The sequence below is a fragment of the Rousettus aegyptiacus genome, unplaced genomic scaffold, assembly GCF_014176215.1.
Source record: "Rousettus aegyptiacus isolate mRouAeg1 unplaced genomic scaffold, mRouAeg1.p scaffold_m13_p_17, whole genome shotgun sequence".
NCBI classification, from domain to species: Eukaryota; Metazoa; Chordata; class Mammalia; order Chiroptera; family Pteropodidae; genus Rousettus; species Rousettus aegyptiacus.
The window spans coordinates 7,919,763-7,935,394 of record NW_023416292.1 but is presented as its reverse complement, the minus strand read 5'-3'; the positions used below and the strand labels follow the sequence as shown (position 1 = coordinate 7,935,394).

Genomic DNA, 15,632 nt, shown 5'->3' with positions numbered 1-15,632 from the left:
AGAAGCTTAAAGTAAAATGTTGAGGCACTAGAAGGGCAGCAAATTATATTTAAGCTTCAGTGAGTTACTTCCAATAAAATCTGGTTTATTTCATTATGTAGTTGAAATAGATCTGCAGTTCTCAGCATGGTGGGCCGTCATGAAACATTTATTCTTGAAGTCATCTCTGTTTTAAAGACAGCAAACGAGCCAAGCTCTGTTAATAAAGTGGGACATCCTTACAGCAGGCCACTGGATTTATTACTGTCACAACTTTCTTGTCTCACTGTAAGTTTCCATTCGGCAAACATTTATTGAGTATCTGCAAGGAGCTAGAATTCTAAAGATGGGGGACTAAATGTGGGATCATTAGAGCAAAGTGTTAAGAGCCTATATTTGGCAGTCAGTTGATCAGGGTTCACATTCCAGCTCTGCCCCTTCCTACCAGTGTGATACTAGACAAATGATATCATCAGTTTCTTCACCTGTAAGTTGGGTATATAATATACTTACCTCACAAGGTTAAGAGGAGTAAGTGAGATAATGCTTATAAAGTCCCTCGTCATGCCTGGCACTCAGTAAATGTTAATTACTCTCACTGAAGGTATGCTTCCTGACCTCAAGAGACTGTCAACTTAATATAAAGACAGTGTGACAATCTTACCCTAGGACATTTTGTACTTGCCAATACTTCTGTCTGGAACATGCTTCCCTTAGATCCTCCCATGGTTCACAATCTCATTTCCACGGGGCCTTTACTTAAAAGCCAAGATCTCAGTGATGTTTTCCTTCACAACCTTCTTTAACACCGACCATCACCCCCTCTTCCTGACACTCCTTATTTTCATTTCCTGCTTAATTTTTCATCTGGTTATCTTATAGTGTACTATTTATTTTATCTATTTTTTTCTATTTATTGCCAGTCTCCCCCAAGTGAATGAAAGTTCCAGAAGGATGAGGATTTCGGCTGTTTATCACTGATCTGTTATCAGTGCTTGAAATCATGTGTGCCTCAATAAGTATGTGTTAAAAGAATGAATCAAAGACCCATCATGGGAGTCTAGCAGAGAGTGTGTTGAACTCTCCCCATGGGTGTCAAGGGAGGCATCACAGAGAGATGACTTTGCATTGAGTCTTAGACTAGCAATTCTCAACCTTTGTTCTATCAAGACAGTCTATTAGTCATGGTTCTACAAAGAAACACACACATATGTATGTACGTACGTATGTATCTTATATGATTATGGAGACTGAGAAGTCTCATGATCCGCCATCTGCAAGCTGGAAACCCGAAAGTGGTGATGGTGTAAGTTCTAGGCTGAGTGCAGGAGAAGATCGATGTCCCAGCTCAACAACAATGAAGCAGGGGGAGCAACTTCTCCTTTACTCCATTTTTGTTTTAATTATGTCTCCAATGGGTTGGATGAAGCCCACCCACACTAGGGAGGGCCATCCATTATACTAAGTCTACTGATTCAAATGTTAATGTCACTCCAGAAACACCCTTACTGACACTCTCAGAATAATATTTAACCAAGTATCTGGGTACCATTGTGTCCCAGTCAAGTTGATACATAAAATTAACCATCAGAGACACACATAGTAGATTATGTTCCTGCATGTGACATCTGATTGACATGTTCTAGGGTGCTACTATATCTACACACCTTTCTCTACAAGTCAGGAAAACACATTGGAAGTCAAATGAGAGAGCAATACTATTATAGGGATAAGCTTGAATTTACTCTAATGTTTATTGTAAAAGGCAAACTCCTTGTATACTTGATAAGGTGACAATTTTAGTAATAAATATGTGACTTGTCCTATCACTAGGGTATTGAGAAATGTTTTTAGGATCGGTAAGGATTTGGTAGGCAGACAACCAGCGGAATAGTATTTGAGGCAGAAGGAACGACATATGTGAAGGCATGAGGGGACAGTGTGATTGTGGAATGACAAATAATTTGATATGATTAAAGCAGAGGGATGCCTAGGAGGGAAGCAGTGAGAGATGAGGCTGTCAGAAATAAAATTACAAAGGACTTTATTTGCTAAACTAATGGAATTTTATCCAGAAGGCAATGGGAACCGTTGGATGATTCTAAGCAGGGCTGTATCATACTTTTAAACTTATATTCAATTATTTATATAATTTAATTTTTTAAAACTTAGATAAACTATAATATACATGATACATTATTCAAAAGGGTGTATATAGTGAAGAATCTTCCTCCCTGAGACAATCAGTATTTCTAGTATCTTATGTACATTCCAGAGATATTATATGCATAGACAAAAAAAAAAATGTTTGTTTTCTATTTTTATACAAATGGCAGCAAAATTATGTGTGGGATTACTGATATTCCTTAATATCACCCTTCCAAAAAGAACTTTCAGTTAAGAAAGATTGGCATAGCCAACTAAGATGACGACACCTAGCTTTTTACTTGGGAGACTATAGACCTGTGGCATGTTCTCCAATCTGAGCACTAGGAGATGGATTGAGGATTAGACATGTCAAACTGTGAAACTTCAATGACATGCTCATAGCAGTCCTACAATCAGGAGAAATGTCTGGTTCGGAAAGATGGATTTACAGATTCTTAGTGTATAGATGGTGGTTAAAGCCACATTAATGGATAGAGCTGCCCAGGAAAAGGAGTATTTTGAGAAGAAAAAAGTCCAAGAACAATGCCTTAGGGAATAATTAAAAAGAAAGGTGTTGTGGGAACCAAGGGAGGAGAGTTCATTCTATATTGTTGTAGTCAGGGTTCAAGTTTGGCTAATGAATGCAGGGAAAAGTTTATTAAAATGATGCTAGGTACTCACAGAATTTTTGGAAAGACCAGGAAAACATTTGGAGGCTATATGGTAAGGAACAATGCACAAATCATATTGAAAAGCTGGTTCTGTGAATAAACCATTGCTGTTGCTACTGAACATGGACTCGCAATGTGCAGTGCTGACACTGCAATCAGTGGACCCTGGGTACCACTTTCCAGAGCTACTGCTTGCCTCTCATAACTGTGTGATGCTGCAAAAAGGCTTCTGAGTAGTTCCTCCATGAGATACCAGTCAATGACTGGGGCGGGTGTCTCTAGTGGGTAGATATGAGGTCATGTGCTCTCATATGCAAGGGAGGTTGGAGAAGGAAGAAATATGGTTTCTTCATCTTCTTGGGTGGGAGACAAAGCTCTACTTTGTAAGGTGGTGATTCCTCAAAAACAGAAAGACAGTTTAGATACTGTGGGGCCATGAAGAATGTCAAATGCTGAAGATATAACAATTAGAAGGTAAGTGGTGACCTTCAAGACAGTAAATGTTGAGAAGTGGTTTGAATGGACATCTGATTGTAGTGGGGGTGAGAAATGAATGGGAAATGAGGAAATTGAGCCATTGTGTCTTGATTATAGTTTTAGGAAGAGAAGGAGAGCTAATATATTTGGAGAGGTGCATAGAACTTGAAACAGTGGTATGATTATAGCCTAAGAGAAATTAGTCTGTAAAAAGGAGATTTAAAGACAAAGGGAGGGAATAGAGAGAAGTGTGGATAGTTGATGGAATGATGCCCCTGAGTGGGTGGAGGAATGGGTTTCGGCACAGTAGAAAATGATGGTATAAATGCACTTTCTTTTATTTGTGAAGATGGAACGTAGAGTCAGAGTTGATGTTAATGGCCTCCACTTTCTCTGTGAATCAGGTGATACTTTGGGCTGAGAATGAAAAGGATATAGATCAGCTGGGATCTTGAAAAGAATAGTGAAGATTTGGAATATCTATTGATGGGAAGGGGAAAGAGGATTGTTCAAGGAAGAGGAAAAGGGTGGGTGACAAGCATCTGGGGACCCAGCTGATTATGGAAATGATGGCCCAGTCCATGCCGTTGGATCCATGCTGTGCTGGCAGTAGGGTAAGGAGAGAGTTTGTGAAGGTGGTAGGGAGAGAGTAATTGAAGTAATGTAACGGGGTCTAGTATGATGGGAAAGGAAAGGAAATCTGGAGAGAGTCGGTGGGTGTCTCCAGTGGGTAGATACACGGTCATGTGCTCACATATTAGCTGCAAGGGAGTATTGAATGATTCTGTCCCCATGGACATTAAAGTTTCCTGTGTTGATAGCAGGAAATGGGCTAGAAAGCCAGGTGCAGAGGTTCAGGGGATGAAAGGTAAGGGCTAAGCAGTTGATAAATGGGATAATTAATGAAAAGATTAAATCCAGGTTCTGGCATATTTGTAAGTCAAGATATTAGCTATCAATAATCAGATGACAGTAATGAGGAGGCGGGATTGCTGGGGAGTTGTTATTTGAGAACCAAACAGCTCTTGTTTGGACAATTCACGTGTGGAGATTGAAAACTCCCTACTCCTAACTATAGAATGTAAGGGAGAGCGTGGGGAGAAACAGGGTGTTGGGGAGAACTGGATTTAAACTAAAGCAAGAAGGTGCTGGAACATTCCATGACAAAATCGAGGCTGGGAATTTCTTTATACCTGAAGACATTTTCCAGAAGACCTAGAGGGAAGCGTGTGAAGGAGACCTTTAGCTGGAGGAGGATGCGGGAGGAGAATAATCATGAGTAATGTAAGGTTGAAAGCAATAATAATAATAAAAAGTTACCTGCAGAATTTGCTACGAATGCCATCATGGCACCACATAGACCTGGATGCCTGGGGGAACCATTCCAGAGCCTGAAAGACTGAGTAGTTCTTTTCAGTAGCACACTGTCATTGGTCTGTGACAGTGTTATTTCCAAAACTATGGCAGAAAAAAATTGAGCAGAAAATTGTTGAAAATTGTCTGACTAGTTGAAAAGGCAAGGTAGAGCCCAAATTAACAAAATGATTTCTTTAGTCTGGGTGAATAGGTAAAACTTGCTAGTTCACACACACAGATGCTTCTAATAATTGCTAAATGTCCATCTCAATTTGAATTGCATTGATATCACACAACCGAGGTGAGTTAGATTTCAGAAGGCTTCCTTCCAGTCATAGTTGTTGGCCGTCAGTGATGAGCTTACCAGTTCAGGTTCTCACCATCTCTTCCTCCATATTGGCTCAACTTGAAATTCTTGGTTCTTCTTGAGGTAGTGATAAAGAACTCTCTGGAACTATTTGGAATATGAGGTAGGTTTCTTGATACAAGAAGTCACTGGAAAAGTGCAATACGGTGTTATTGTATTTTTAGCATACCAAAATTATATAAGAAAAAATAAAAGTTTGAGTATTCAGTTTTATTATCACATCTACTGAATTTCAGCACAATAAGAAAAAAAACAAATTAATAGCTTGAAATGCTTTTAAACAGCTAGAATTCCAGCTGTTATACAATAAGAGAGAACTTACACGAGACGGTGTCATAGAGTATCAGTGTACATACAGATACTACAGTGAGGAAGTGCTTATTTTAAATTGTTTCAAAATGAGGGAAAAAAATCCAGACTCTTCGATGTAATTTAGAAAATGTTTGAGACCCTTTCCAAAAAGGTTTTAGACCCTATGATGGTGTATTAGTTTCCCAGGGCTGCCATGATGTATTACCATAAAATGGGTGGCTTAGTACAACAGAAATTTATTCTCTCACTGTTCTGGAGGCTGGAAATCTGAAATCAAGATGTCAGCAGGGCCATTCTCTCTCTGAAGGCTCTGGGAGAGAATCCGTTCCGTGCCTTTCTCTTAGTTTCTGGTGTTGCCTCTAATCCTTGGCTTGAATTACGTTACTCCAGTGGCAACATTGGTCACATGGCGTTCTCTCTCGATATCCGTCTCTTCTCTTTTTGCAAGGACACCAGTCATATTAGATTAAGGACCCACTGTATGACCTCATCTTAACTAACTATACCTGCAATGACCCTATTTCTAAATATGGTAACATCTGAGGTTCTGGAAAAGACACTAATTCGAGGAGACACTGTTCAGTCCAATATGCTTTTAAATTGCATATCAAGTGGCTTGTGTCTTCAGGAAGATGTAGTTCCTGTCATGGTTGAGGAAATGGCTACAGGAAACCATAATGCAAAGCAATGTGTTCAAGTGATAGTGGATACAGATTGCCATGACAGATGAAGGAGTGAGTGATTGTGACTACAGGGTAGTCATGGAAGGCTTTAGGGTGGAGGTAGCTGCAGGCTTGAAGGACGACTCATATAGTAGTGGCAGGCCTGAAAGATAACTAGCTACTAGCTGATAGAAATGGGCAAGGTGAGCATTCTGGGCTGAGGGACCAGTCTGAGTAGGCACAGAGATGCAAATGTGCATCCACTGTGTGGGATGCTCAAGATGACTGGCAAGTATAGCTAGAGGATAGCACGGCCTTTGGGTAGTGGTTGCATGTGTTGCGGTGGCCACTGGGAAGGGATGGAGAAGGGAGGAGGGATGAGATGGAGCAGAGGGAGATGAGAAAGGCAAAAGGAGCCCAATCGTTCATCTCCATGAATGACTGCCACAGAATGGGATCTTCAAGATAGCAGTTAAGAGGAGAGTTCAGGGAGAGGCTGAATGACCTTTCCTTAAAGGAGCTCCAAAGAACCATTCTGGACTTCAGAGTTGATGGACTATAAGATGACCTCTATGCTCCCTCTCAGCTGTCAACTTCTATGACTATTCGGTAGAGATATCTTTTCACTGATCATAACTTGCCTCTCTCACCAGTTATTGTGCTTTGGCTTCCTCCCTCTTTTCTTCCTATCGAGCATCTTCCAGGCACTGAAGGTACAGTAGTGAGCAAGAGGTCAAAGATAAGATCGTTTTAATCTCTTCCCTGTAGCATTAGCACAAGGAGTACATAGTAGGTTCTTCATAAATCTTGCTTTGAATTGAATATGAGTGAGGAAAAAATGACAAGGCAGTTTTGCTCAGGGAAGTAAGTTCTGCTTCAAGCTAGAACTGCTTTGAAAGATGATTTCAGGAACCTCCTTATGAGGAGGTGGAGAGTAGGTGGCTGCTTACAAGTGTTTGATTTCTGAGTCATCAAAAAGGCTCCTTGGCCTCCCAAAATATCTCCTTCTTCCAGGCTGTCAGTGCTTTTAATTCTACTATTGGAAGTTGGTTTTCCTCTGTTAAAATGCAAATACCCTATAGAGAGATAATATTCATTTACCCTCATCGGTCTTTTGCATCTTAATATGAAGGATTTTCTCAGTCTTCTCTGCATGGTAGATTTTTGAGAAAAGCACATGGAGGGAAAAGGAGACCCAGGGAGGACCTCATCTTAACTAACTATACCTGCGATGACCCTATGTCTAAATTTGCCAAAGGTGAATTTTGTCAAAGTTAGCAATTTGGATGAACTTACCCTGTGGATATAGTCCCTTGATATAGAAAAAGTCATTATTATCCATTATCCATATGTTAGACAAGAAATGGTTATTTTTGTTTTAAGTTTTATGGCTACAAAACTGTTGTTTATTTGTTTTATTTTAAAGGACAATAAGCCCCACTTTCCTCACCCTCACCTCAACAAAAATAATTTGAGTGCCAACCTGATGCTGTGGTCTTTCTTGACAAGGCTATGTTGCATAGGTTTCTGTGCTCAGCCGTCGGGGAAGGGTAATGACAGCTACTGTAATAAATACCCCCTCAGTTTCAGTGGCTTATTTCAAAAGTTTTTTTTTTTCATTCATATCACAATACAATTCAAGTTGATTGGTGGAGGGGAGAGGGTCTTTCAGGGACTCAGGCTTCTCTCGTACGTACGTCCTCTGTCTTCGATACTGTCCTGAAGGTCACACTAGCCTCATGTGGAAGGCATGTCAGGGGAAGAGGAAACATGTCGAGAAAGTATATTTACTTTTAGCTGCCGTGGCCTGGAAGTGATAGACATTTTGCCTTACGTTCCATTAGTGAAAGCTAGTCCCAGAGACCCAGCCAGATGCCATGAGGCTTGGGAAATGCATTTTCGTCATGTGACCAGGAAGAAGCAGCAGCCCTGGTGAGACTCCGAAAGCATTTACACACTTTCCTTCTGGCTGTGGCACAACCTGACCCTTGGTGGTTGTCATTATGGGTATGGGGGACAAGAAAGAATAGCAGTGACTTGGCAGCTGTCCAGTGTTTAAAATAGTGAGAAATCATTCACTCTGCTTGGACTTCCGCTGTGTAAAGGGGACCAAGTCTTGATTCAAAGAAATGTCTCTATTTTGTTTGCTTGTTCATTGGTTTTCTTAATGGAAGTAGGAAAGCTAATGGAAATCTCTCTATATATACCTTGGAATCATGCAACATAGGCGTTTTAAGGTTAGGGATGGTGTAGCTTCTGTAATATGTTTCAGTTCCCTTCGGAGATGAGTCGGTTAGCGTTTGGAGAAGATTTGGCGAGCCTTGAGTCCATCCCCTCAAAGTGTAGACGTGGGAACTGAGAAGTAACCGAATTGTCCAAATTGGCATAGCAAGTTGGTCTCAGACCCCATTTTCCAGATTTCCAGTCTGACGTTCCACTACCGCAGTGCTATTCCCTAAAGAACTATGATTCGGAGGGTATACCTGTCCTGGTGGGACCTAGAAGGGAGGAAGGAGGCTTGACCAGGGGGCACCAGAAGGCTCCTTCTAGCTCTGAGATTCCCTGATCGATGTCTGATTGTATAACCCGTGGCCTGACAGCTGCAGTGTAGCCTTCCAAGAATTTGTAACTTTTCTGAGGAAACAGAATCTCGGTTGTTCTTAGCTGTTTCTTTAATTCATTTTTATCTTTTTTAAAACCTGTGTTTATTTTTTAAATATATTTTTCTAATCATAAAAGGAATAATTTTAATGATAGTAGTTAAGAAAATATATAGAAATGTAACAAAAATATGTACAACTATAACAAAAAATTCTCTGTAATTCCATAACTTGACAATGCAGTGATAACCACTGTTAATATTTTGCATCTTTCCATGTATGTTTCTGGCCATTTTTCAACACGTAAATATTTGTATGCTTATGCACAAAAGAATTAGAATGAAATATTATACAGTGTGAAATAAGTACTATGCAACTCTTAAAATATTTCATATTACTTAATATGAAATATTAAACAACCCTTAAAATTGTTTTAAAATAAGTTACGATATGAAGAAATGCCTCATATATTTGTATACTTATGCACAATATAATTAAGTTAAAATTCTAAGTTTATTTGTTTTGTTTTTTATTTGCTTTTCGATGGAAACCTCCCATACATCTTGGAATAAAATTCTAATTATACTGTGAATCAGTATACAAATACGTATGAGCCTTCCTCCATACCGTGACTTATTTTAAACCAGTTTTTTAAGGGTTGCGTAACATCGCCTCTGGTGGAAATGCCCGATGCTGGAGGAAGCTGCCCCGGCGGGGCGGAGGGCTGGAGCGGTGTCTTTGGTTCCTGACCCTGACGCTGTGCTCCTCTTCTCCAGGGCATCAGCAGCCTGTTCAGCTCTCTGAAGGTCGTCCGGCTTCTCCGTCTGGGGCGAGTGGCCCGCAAGCTGGACCACTACATCGAGTATGGGGCGGCAGTGCTGGTTCTGCTGGTGTGTGTGTTCGGGCTGGCTGCTCACTGGATGGCCTGCATTTGGTACAGCATCGGGGACTATGAGATCTTCGATGAGGACACCAAGACCATCCGCAACAACAGCTGGCTGTACCAACTGGCCATGGACATTGGCACCCCTTACCAGTTTAACGGGTCTGGCTCAGGGAAGTGGGAAGGCGGTCCCAGCAAGAATTCCGTCTACATCTCCTCGTTATATTTCACCATGACCAGCCTCACCAGCGTGGGCTTTGGGAACATCGCCCCATCCACAGACATCGAGAAGATCTTTGCGGTGGCCATCATGATGATCGGCTGTAAGTATTACAGTTGCTGGGGCTGGAGGGAGGGGCCGCGGCTGGGTGTACTGTTTGGCCATCCCTTCTGTTAGCCGGAAATAGGGTAATGGCTACAGTGCCAGCAGGATCCAGGGTATGATAACTTAAAATAAAGGAGAGGTTTTGTTTGTTTGTTCGTTTGTCTGTTTTAAGACTAGCTTTATAATTTTCCTGATAAAGAAGTATGTGTTTACAGCAAAGCAATTTAGAAAATACTACAAAAGCACAAAGTAGAAAATAAAGACCATTCGTAATTTTGCCATAACTACTATTACCTTCTGGTCTCTCTCTTACAGATTATTTTCTATCTATATCTGAACATATAGATGTAGATTTTTATAAAGTTCAAATGAGATCATGCTACACGTACAATTTGGTAAACTGCTTGTTCATAGAACAGTGAATTGTGAAAGTCTTTCTCTGTCAATTTCAACATAGCCTTAGATCTGCGCAGTCTGATACGGCACCAGAAAAGATGTACACAAAAAGAATGTGAAATATCGCATCGATTATCTCTCATATTGATTATATAGTACAATAATAATGTTTTTGATATAGCGGGTTGAATAAAATATTCAGTTACAATTTATTTCACATTTATTTTTGCCGTTTTACATGTGGCTCCCAGGAAAATTGTAAATCTTATTTCTGTTGGACAGCGCTGATCTGGATCAACATTTTTGATATTTGCTTGATGATTGAGAAATATTCCAAATCCAACGAAACAAAACAAAACATGGGGGGGGGGGGGGAAAGGCTCTTGTTCATTTGAGAAGTACTAGGTTATTGGACTAACTTGACCGGACTGAAAAACAAAAACAACCCTAGCCTTGAGCAAGGTGCTTAAATCTCGGTCACTTACCCATTGACCATTGTGTAGCTGTTGCTACTGCCAGTTCCGGTAATGGCCTCGGGCTGGTGACAGCACGCTCCCTTCACTAAAGGGAGCCTTAGGGGAGGAGCGGACCTAACTGGGCTGAGGAAAGCACATGAACATGAGTGGACCGGACTCATGGCGAACCCTCCGAGGGTACTTCCTTGGCACTCATTGACAAATCGTGGCGCGGGAGAGGACAGTCCTCCCGTGAAGCATCAGTCTGGACAGTCATCTGGTCACCCGGGATGGCTCTGAGCTCTGGTTCCAGCGGGCAGCAGCGGCCCTTTTGTTTGATGTGGTTCTCAGGGTTCTCAGGCTAGAGCGACACACTGATTATTGTACCAACCAGAGAATTCTAAGACCAGGGAGCGCCGAGGCTTCAGTTAGTTTTGCTTTGTCCAGCCCACCAGAGATCCAGGGTTCCCCTCTGAGAGTGGATTTTGTTACCTCAAATCGTCACATTTGCTGCAGGCCTCTTCCATTTTTTTCTTTTTCAACAACCACCCCATGTCTGGCGCGATCCTTTCACAAAAGTCCTCTCTGCAAGGCATAGAACCTGCCTCTGAGTATTTCTCTGAACATGTCTGAGGGGTAATTGATTTGTGGGAAGCGTGTGCCCGTGGAGCTTTTTTGGGTTTGCTCCTTACTTTAAAATGGGTTTTAATAGAGATGATTGCCTGACCATGGGAGATAACGTTAAGTATCTGTGGGTGGCTAATTGCTTTTTGCTTAATTAGAATTTGAGGTGCTTTGTCATGTGGCATAAAAGGATTTAAGACCTTTGCTCTTCTAGAACCATTTCAGTCTTAACAGCACCAGATTTCTAGGCAGTGCTTGCAGCATTTTTTGCGAGGCTTCAGGCACTCAGATACGCTGTGCTCGGGGCACAATTCTGCCTCTTAGAGGGGACAATTTGACATCTCGTCAATCTAAATACCGCATTCTATCCATTATAGGAACTTTGCTAAGAGTGGTCAGTTAGAATATGGGCCCCAATCTGTGGGCTCCGCAAGGGCTTTCAAATGTGAGAAGATGGCCTTGCAATATTTACCAGACAAAAAAGAAAAAAAAAAAAAAAACAGTTCTTGTGGCATATAATGAGGGAAAGCAGTTTGTTTTCCCAAAACTGTTCTTCTATGGAGAGCGTATTTCCTGGGTACAGCCTCTAAGGAACACCTCAAATGATTATCACCTCTTCCTCTCCCCACCTTCTCAGAGCTGGGCGATGTTTCCTTTTCTTTAAAGAAAGTGTAACGCACAGGAGGCCACCTCTGCATTGTGCCGCCACAGTAACACATTTTCCTGAGTACTTGTGTGTCAGGCACTGTGCTCAGTGCTCTACACGCAGTTCTTAGAGCTCACAAGAATGCTACATGTGAGAGATTATCATCTCCATCTTGGAAGGAATGGAAGCTCCGAGAAGCGACCTCACTTCCCCAGGAACGTGGGGCTGGTAAGCAGGAGAGAAAGGAGTTGGATCCAGGCCCCTCTGAATTAGAGGCCTCGCTCGTCCCACGAAGCCACCTGTGTCGCCGTGTTCAGGAAACAGTCCACCAGCCTCTCTGCGCCGACACACCAACACTTAAACATTAACAAGCCGGCGCTTTGGCGCTGGAAACTTTTCGTACGCCTATTTGTTGTTGTTGTTTTAAGAACAAGATTATGGTACAGACTCCGGGGACCAGGTGCTTCAGAAACCAGCCACTTTTTGGCAGCCTGTCACAGTTACAGCTGTTCCACGTTCCGTGTGACGCTCGGACAAATTCTTGCACTGACAGCATAGTTATTGCGCTCTGTGTAATGTGATGGCAATTAGCTTTGTAAACTCACCTTCAGAAGAACCTTTGTTCAGGACAAGTGCTGATGTCTTATTTGATTTATGGGGTTCTCTTTCCTCTTGCTTTGCTTGCGTGTGTTCGTGTGCACACTTACACTTTTACTGCATGCCTCACAGGACTGGGCTGACCACAGCACTGGGATCACTGGTGACAGGGAGCATTGACAAGAGCCTGCATTTATGCTGCGGGGTCAGTGCATCTCCCTTCTTGGTTACCCCGGCAGTGAGATGCAGCATTCCTTAAAGGGTGTAGGGAGACAGAAAGCCAGTGGGCTTTTGAAGCACTGTGATTTCTTTCCTCTTTAGCATTGAATTTTACATGTATCAGTAATAGTGTTTTTTTGGTTATTCTGTTGCAGTGTATTCGCTCTAGCCTGGATTATCCAGGATCCTCCTATTCTCGCTGTTCTCTGGCACCGAATATCTCATTATAACTTGGCTAATTCCTGAGAGGTTCCGGGAAAATTTAAGTATCTTTAATCTTGCCCACTTTTCTCAGTTCTGATAAAAATTGCTATAGGAAGAGGTGGAAACTGTTGGCTAGAATGAGTATTGCGATTAGCTGTGGGTGTCGGTGAGCTGCAGTGTCTCCAGCTGCCTGGTTCTGTGTCTGACTTCCATTCTGTGGTCTTGTTCTGGGCCAGCGGCAAGCCAGCCCTGCCCCGATCTCCCTGCCCTCTGCATGTGGGTCTCCCGTGGCCTTCTGCAAGGGCTCACCCTGAGGTGTGGTGAGCGGACTCCTCACATCTTTTGGTACATCTCCTTTGTGTTGGCGATGATGAGAGAAGCTCCTGGCCACTCTGGCCCTCTTCGTGATACCTGAGAAGGGGTGTCCCCATTTCAACAGGCACATACTGAATGCCTTTCCTTTAGACCCCAACTATATGCTGAGGATTTGCAGACTACCCCTGTGGGTGGCACCCTCAGGGAGTCCCAGGTCTGATGGTCATAGGGGCTGTGGGAAAGACAGAGACAGGCCCTGTCAGCCACCAGCCAGTGACTAAGGGCTGCAGATGGAGCCCTCACTGTGGCCTGAACCTTCCCCAGACCGCCAAGGGACCCCAGAAGGAAAGAGGGACTGCTAGGAGGTGGAGTTCCATTTTTGGGGAGGTCTCGGTGTCAGGTCAGAGACGCAACCCTGTCTCGGGGAGCTCTCCAGGGAGGACCTGACGGCGGAGACGGTTCTCATTTTTTTAAATGGGCTTTGCACTTTCCTGATTCTCCTCATAATGTCATTGCTGTCATCCTGTCATTATCATTAAGCCACATTCATTTCCTCCCTCTCTGACAGTGGCAGGGGATCTAGACATCGTGCTCCCGCTCTGGACGCTCTCCACCCGCCCCCCACACCTGCACCGGACTCTCGCTCCGCCAGCCCCAGCATCGCAGGACGACACCTGGTCTCTTCGAATTCATTTCTTGCTTCCCAGTCCTTCCCCACCTCAGCAGTTTCAAACCAGAGCAGAATGTCAGTGCTGAAGGGTCCCAGGGGAGCGTCTGTTTGGTCCAGGGTACCCCTCCCTGGTTCTGCTGGGCCGCATCATCTTCATCAATGCTCCGGTCAACTCCGTTCCCCCTTCCCCCATGACTGGGTGCTCACAGAGAGCGAGTGGGCCCCCTCCTGGACAGTGGTGCTCCGTACCCCTGGGCCTTTGACCCCATTCCCTGACCCACTTGCAATATGTTCTGCGGCCTCCTTTCAGCTTAGATTATTTGCCAGCAAACATGGACTTTTCCCTGCCTCCCTCGTGATCTTAGTTAAACATTTCTTAAATCTTTCCATTTCGCCTTTGCTGAGTATGCCGTTTTGCATTCTATGTCAATATGCTGGTTTTACAAAAATGATATGGGGGCGCACCTCCCAGGAGGCTGTAAAGATACTCCTAGGAGACTTTAGACACATGGTAGATACTTGATAAACTTGGATTCATTGAATCTGAACCATGGAGAAGGCTCTGGAGTTTTGAAAATGGTCTTCAGGGCTATTGGCAAAGCTTTATTAATTAGGATATGGGTTCTGCTGCTGGACAGAGACACAGAGTGATACTAGCATCAACAAAGCATACGTTTCCTTAAAGTCTGGAGTTGGTCTGGCTGCTCTGCAGCCGTCAGAGACACAGGCTTCTCTGCTACCTTCAGCGTGTGACTTCCACATCAGGATCCCATATGGCTGTTTCATCTTCAGCTATCTGTTTGTTTGTTTGTTTTCTAGAAAGTAGAAAGAAGGGGAAGGGGAAGGATGGCTGGACTCTCATTTTGAGAACAAGACTGGGAAATTGTCCATGTTACCTTTGTTCATTGGCGGGAACTTGGTAACCTGGCCTTATCTGGCTGCAAAGGAGGCTGGGAAATTTAGATTTTATTCTGGGTGGTCATGTGTGCAGTAATACAGACAAGGAGAACAGGTAGTGGGAGGCAACCAGGTATGTCTGACTGCCTCAGCTTTCCTCCCTCTCCTTATCTCCCTTCAAGTGATCCCAGCAAACATTAGCTCTCCATGACAGGCAGACCCTGTTGGAGCTTTATCCCTGAATTGCTAGCTGAGAGACTTCGGTCCAGGTCCTAGATCTGCTCGGTGCTTTGGGTTGCTTCTTTTAATTTCTGTGAACTAGGGTAAGAGGCTTCCTGACAATCTCACTTTCATGGAAGTGAGAACTAAGCAAGATAGTGATGTATGATAGCTCTTTTGGAAAAGCTAAGATTCTTACATTCAGATGTTGTGATTTTGTTGCTAATAACAGCAATTGCTTCTTGCTCTTCCCAGTTAATTTTTTCTTTCCTGTTCCTAGAAAAAGGGAAAAAAAATAATTGCTATTCCTTTCTCAGGAGCACAAGAATGCTGTTTAATTTCATTTTGGGTTTATGTTTATTTTGAGAAATGGGGCAGTGTCCAGAATGCTATGGGAGAAATGACTATTCATTTCTCATTTATTCTTAGAGCCTTCTTTTCTATCTAGCAAATCAGCTTATTTTTATCTAGAACCTTATATTATTTAAAAAGTCCCGTCCACCACTGTGCATCCCAGGTGGATAGCCCCATCTCTGACACAACCTCAGGCTACTTTCTGTCTTCTACATCCCTTTCTTCCCTGCTCCAGAAACTCTCTGGTTCCTACCTG

At 43.0% G+C, this 15,632-nt stretch overlaps 1 protein-coding gene across 2 annotated transcripts in view; it reads left to right on the top strand.

The window, feature by feature from the left end:
- Positions 1–15,632, top strand: part of KCNH1 (potassium voltage-gated channel subfamily H member 1) — a 297,899-nt gene that overhangs the window by 102,672 nt on the left and 179,595 nt on the right. For both annotated transcript variants that reach the window (XM_016158549.2, XM_016158548.2), the window contains exon 7: positions 9,349–9,778. In XM_016158549.2, coding sequence (XP_016014035.1) covers positions 9,349–9,778 — 430 coding nt within the window. The remainder of the gene's footprint in view (positions 1–9,348; positions 9,779–15,632) is intronic.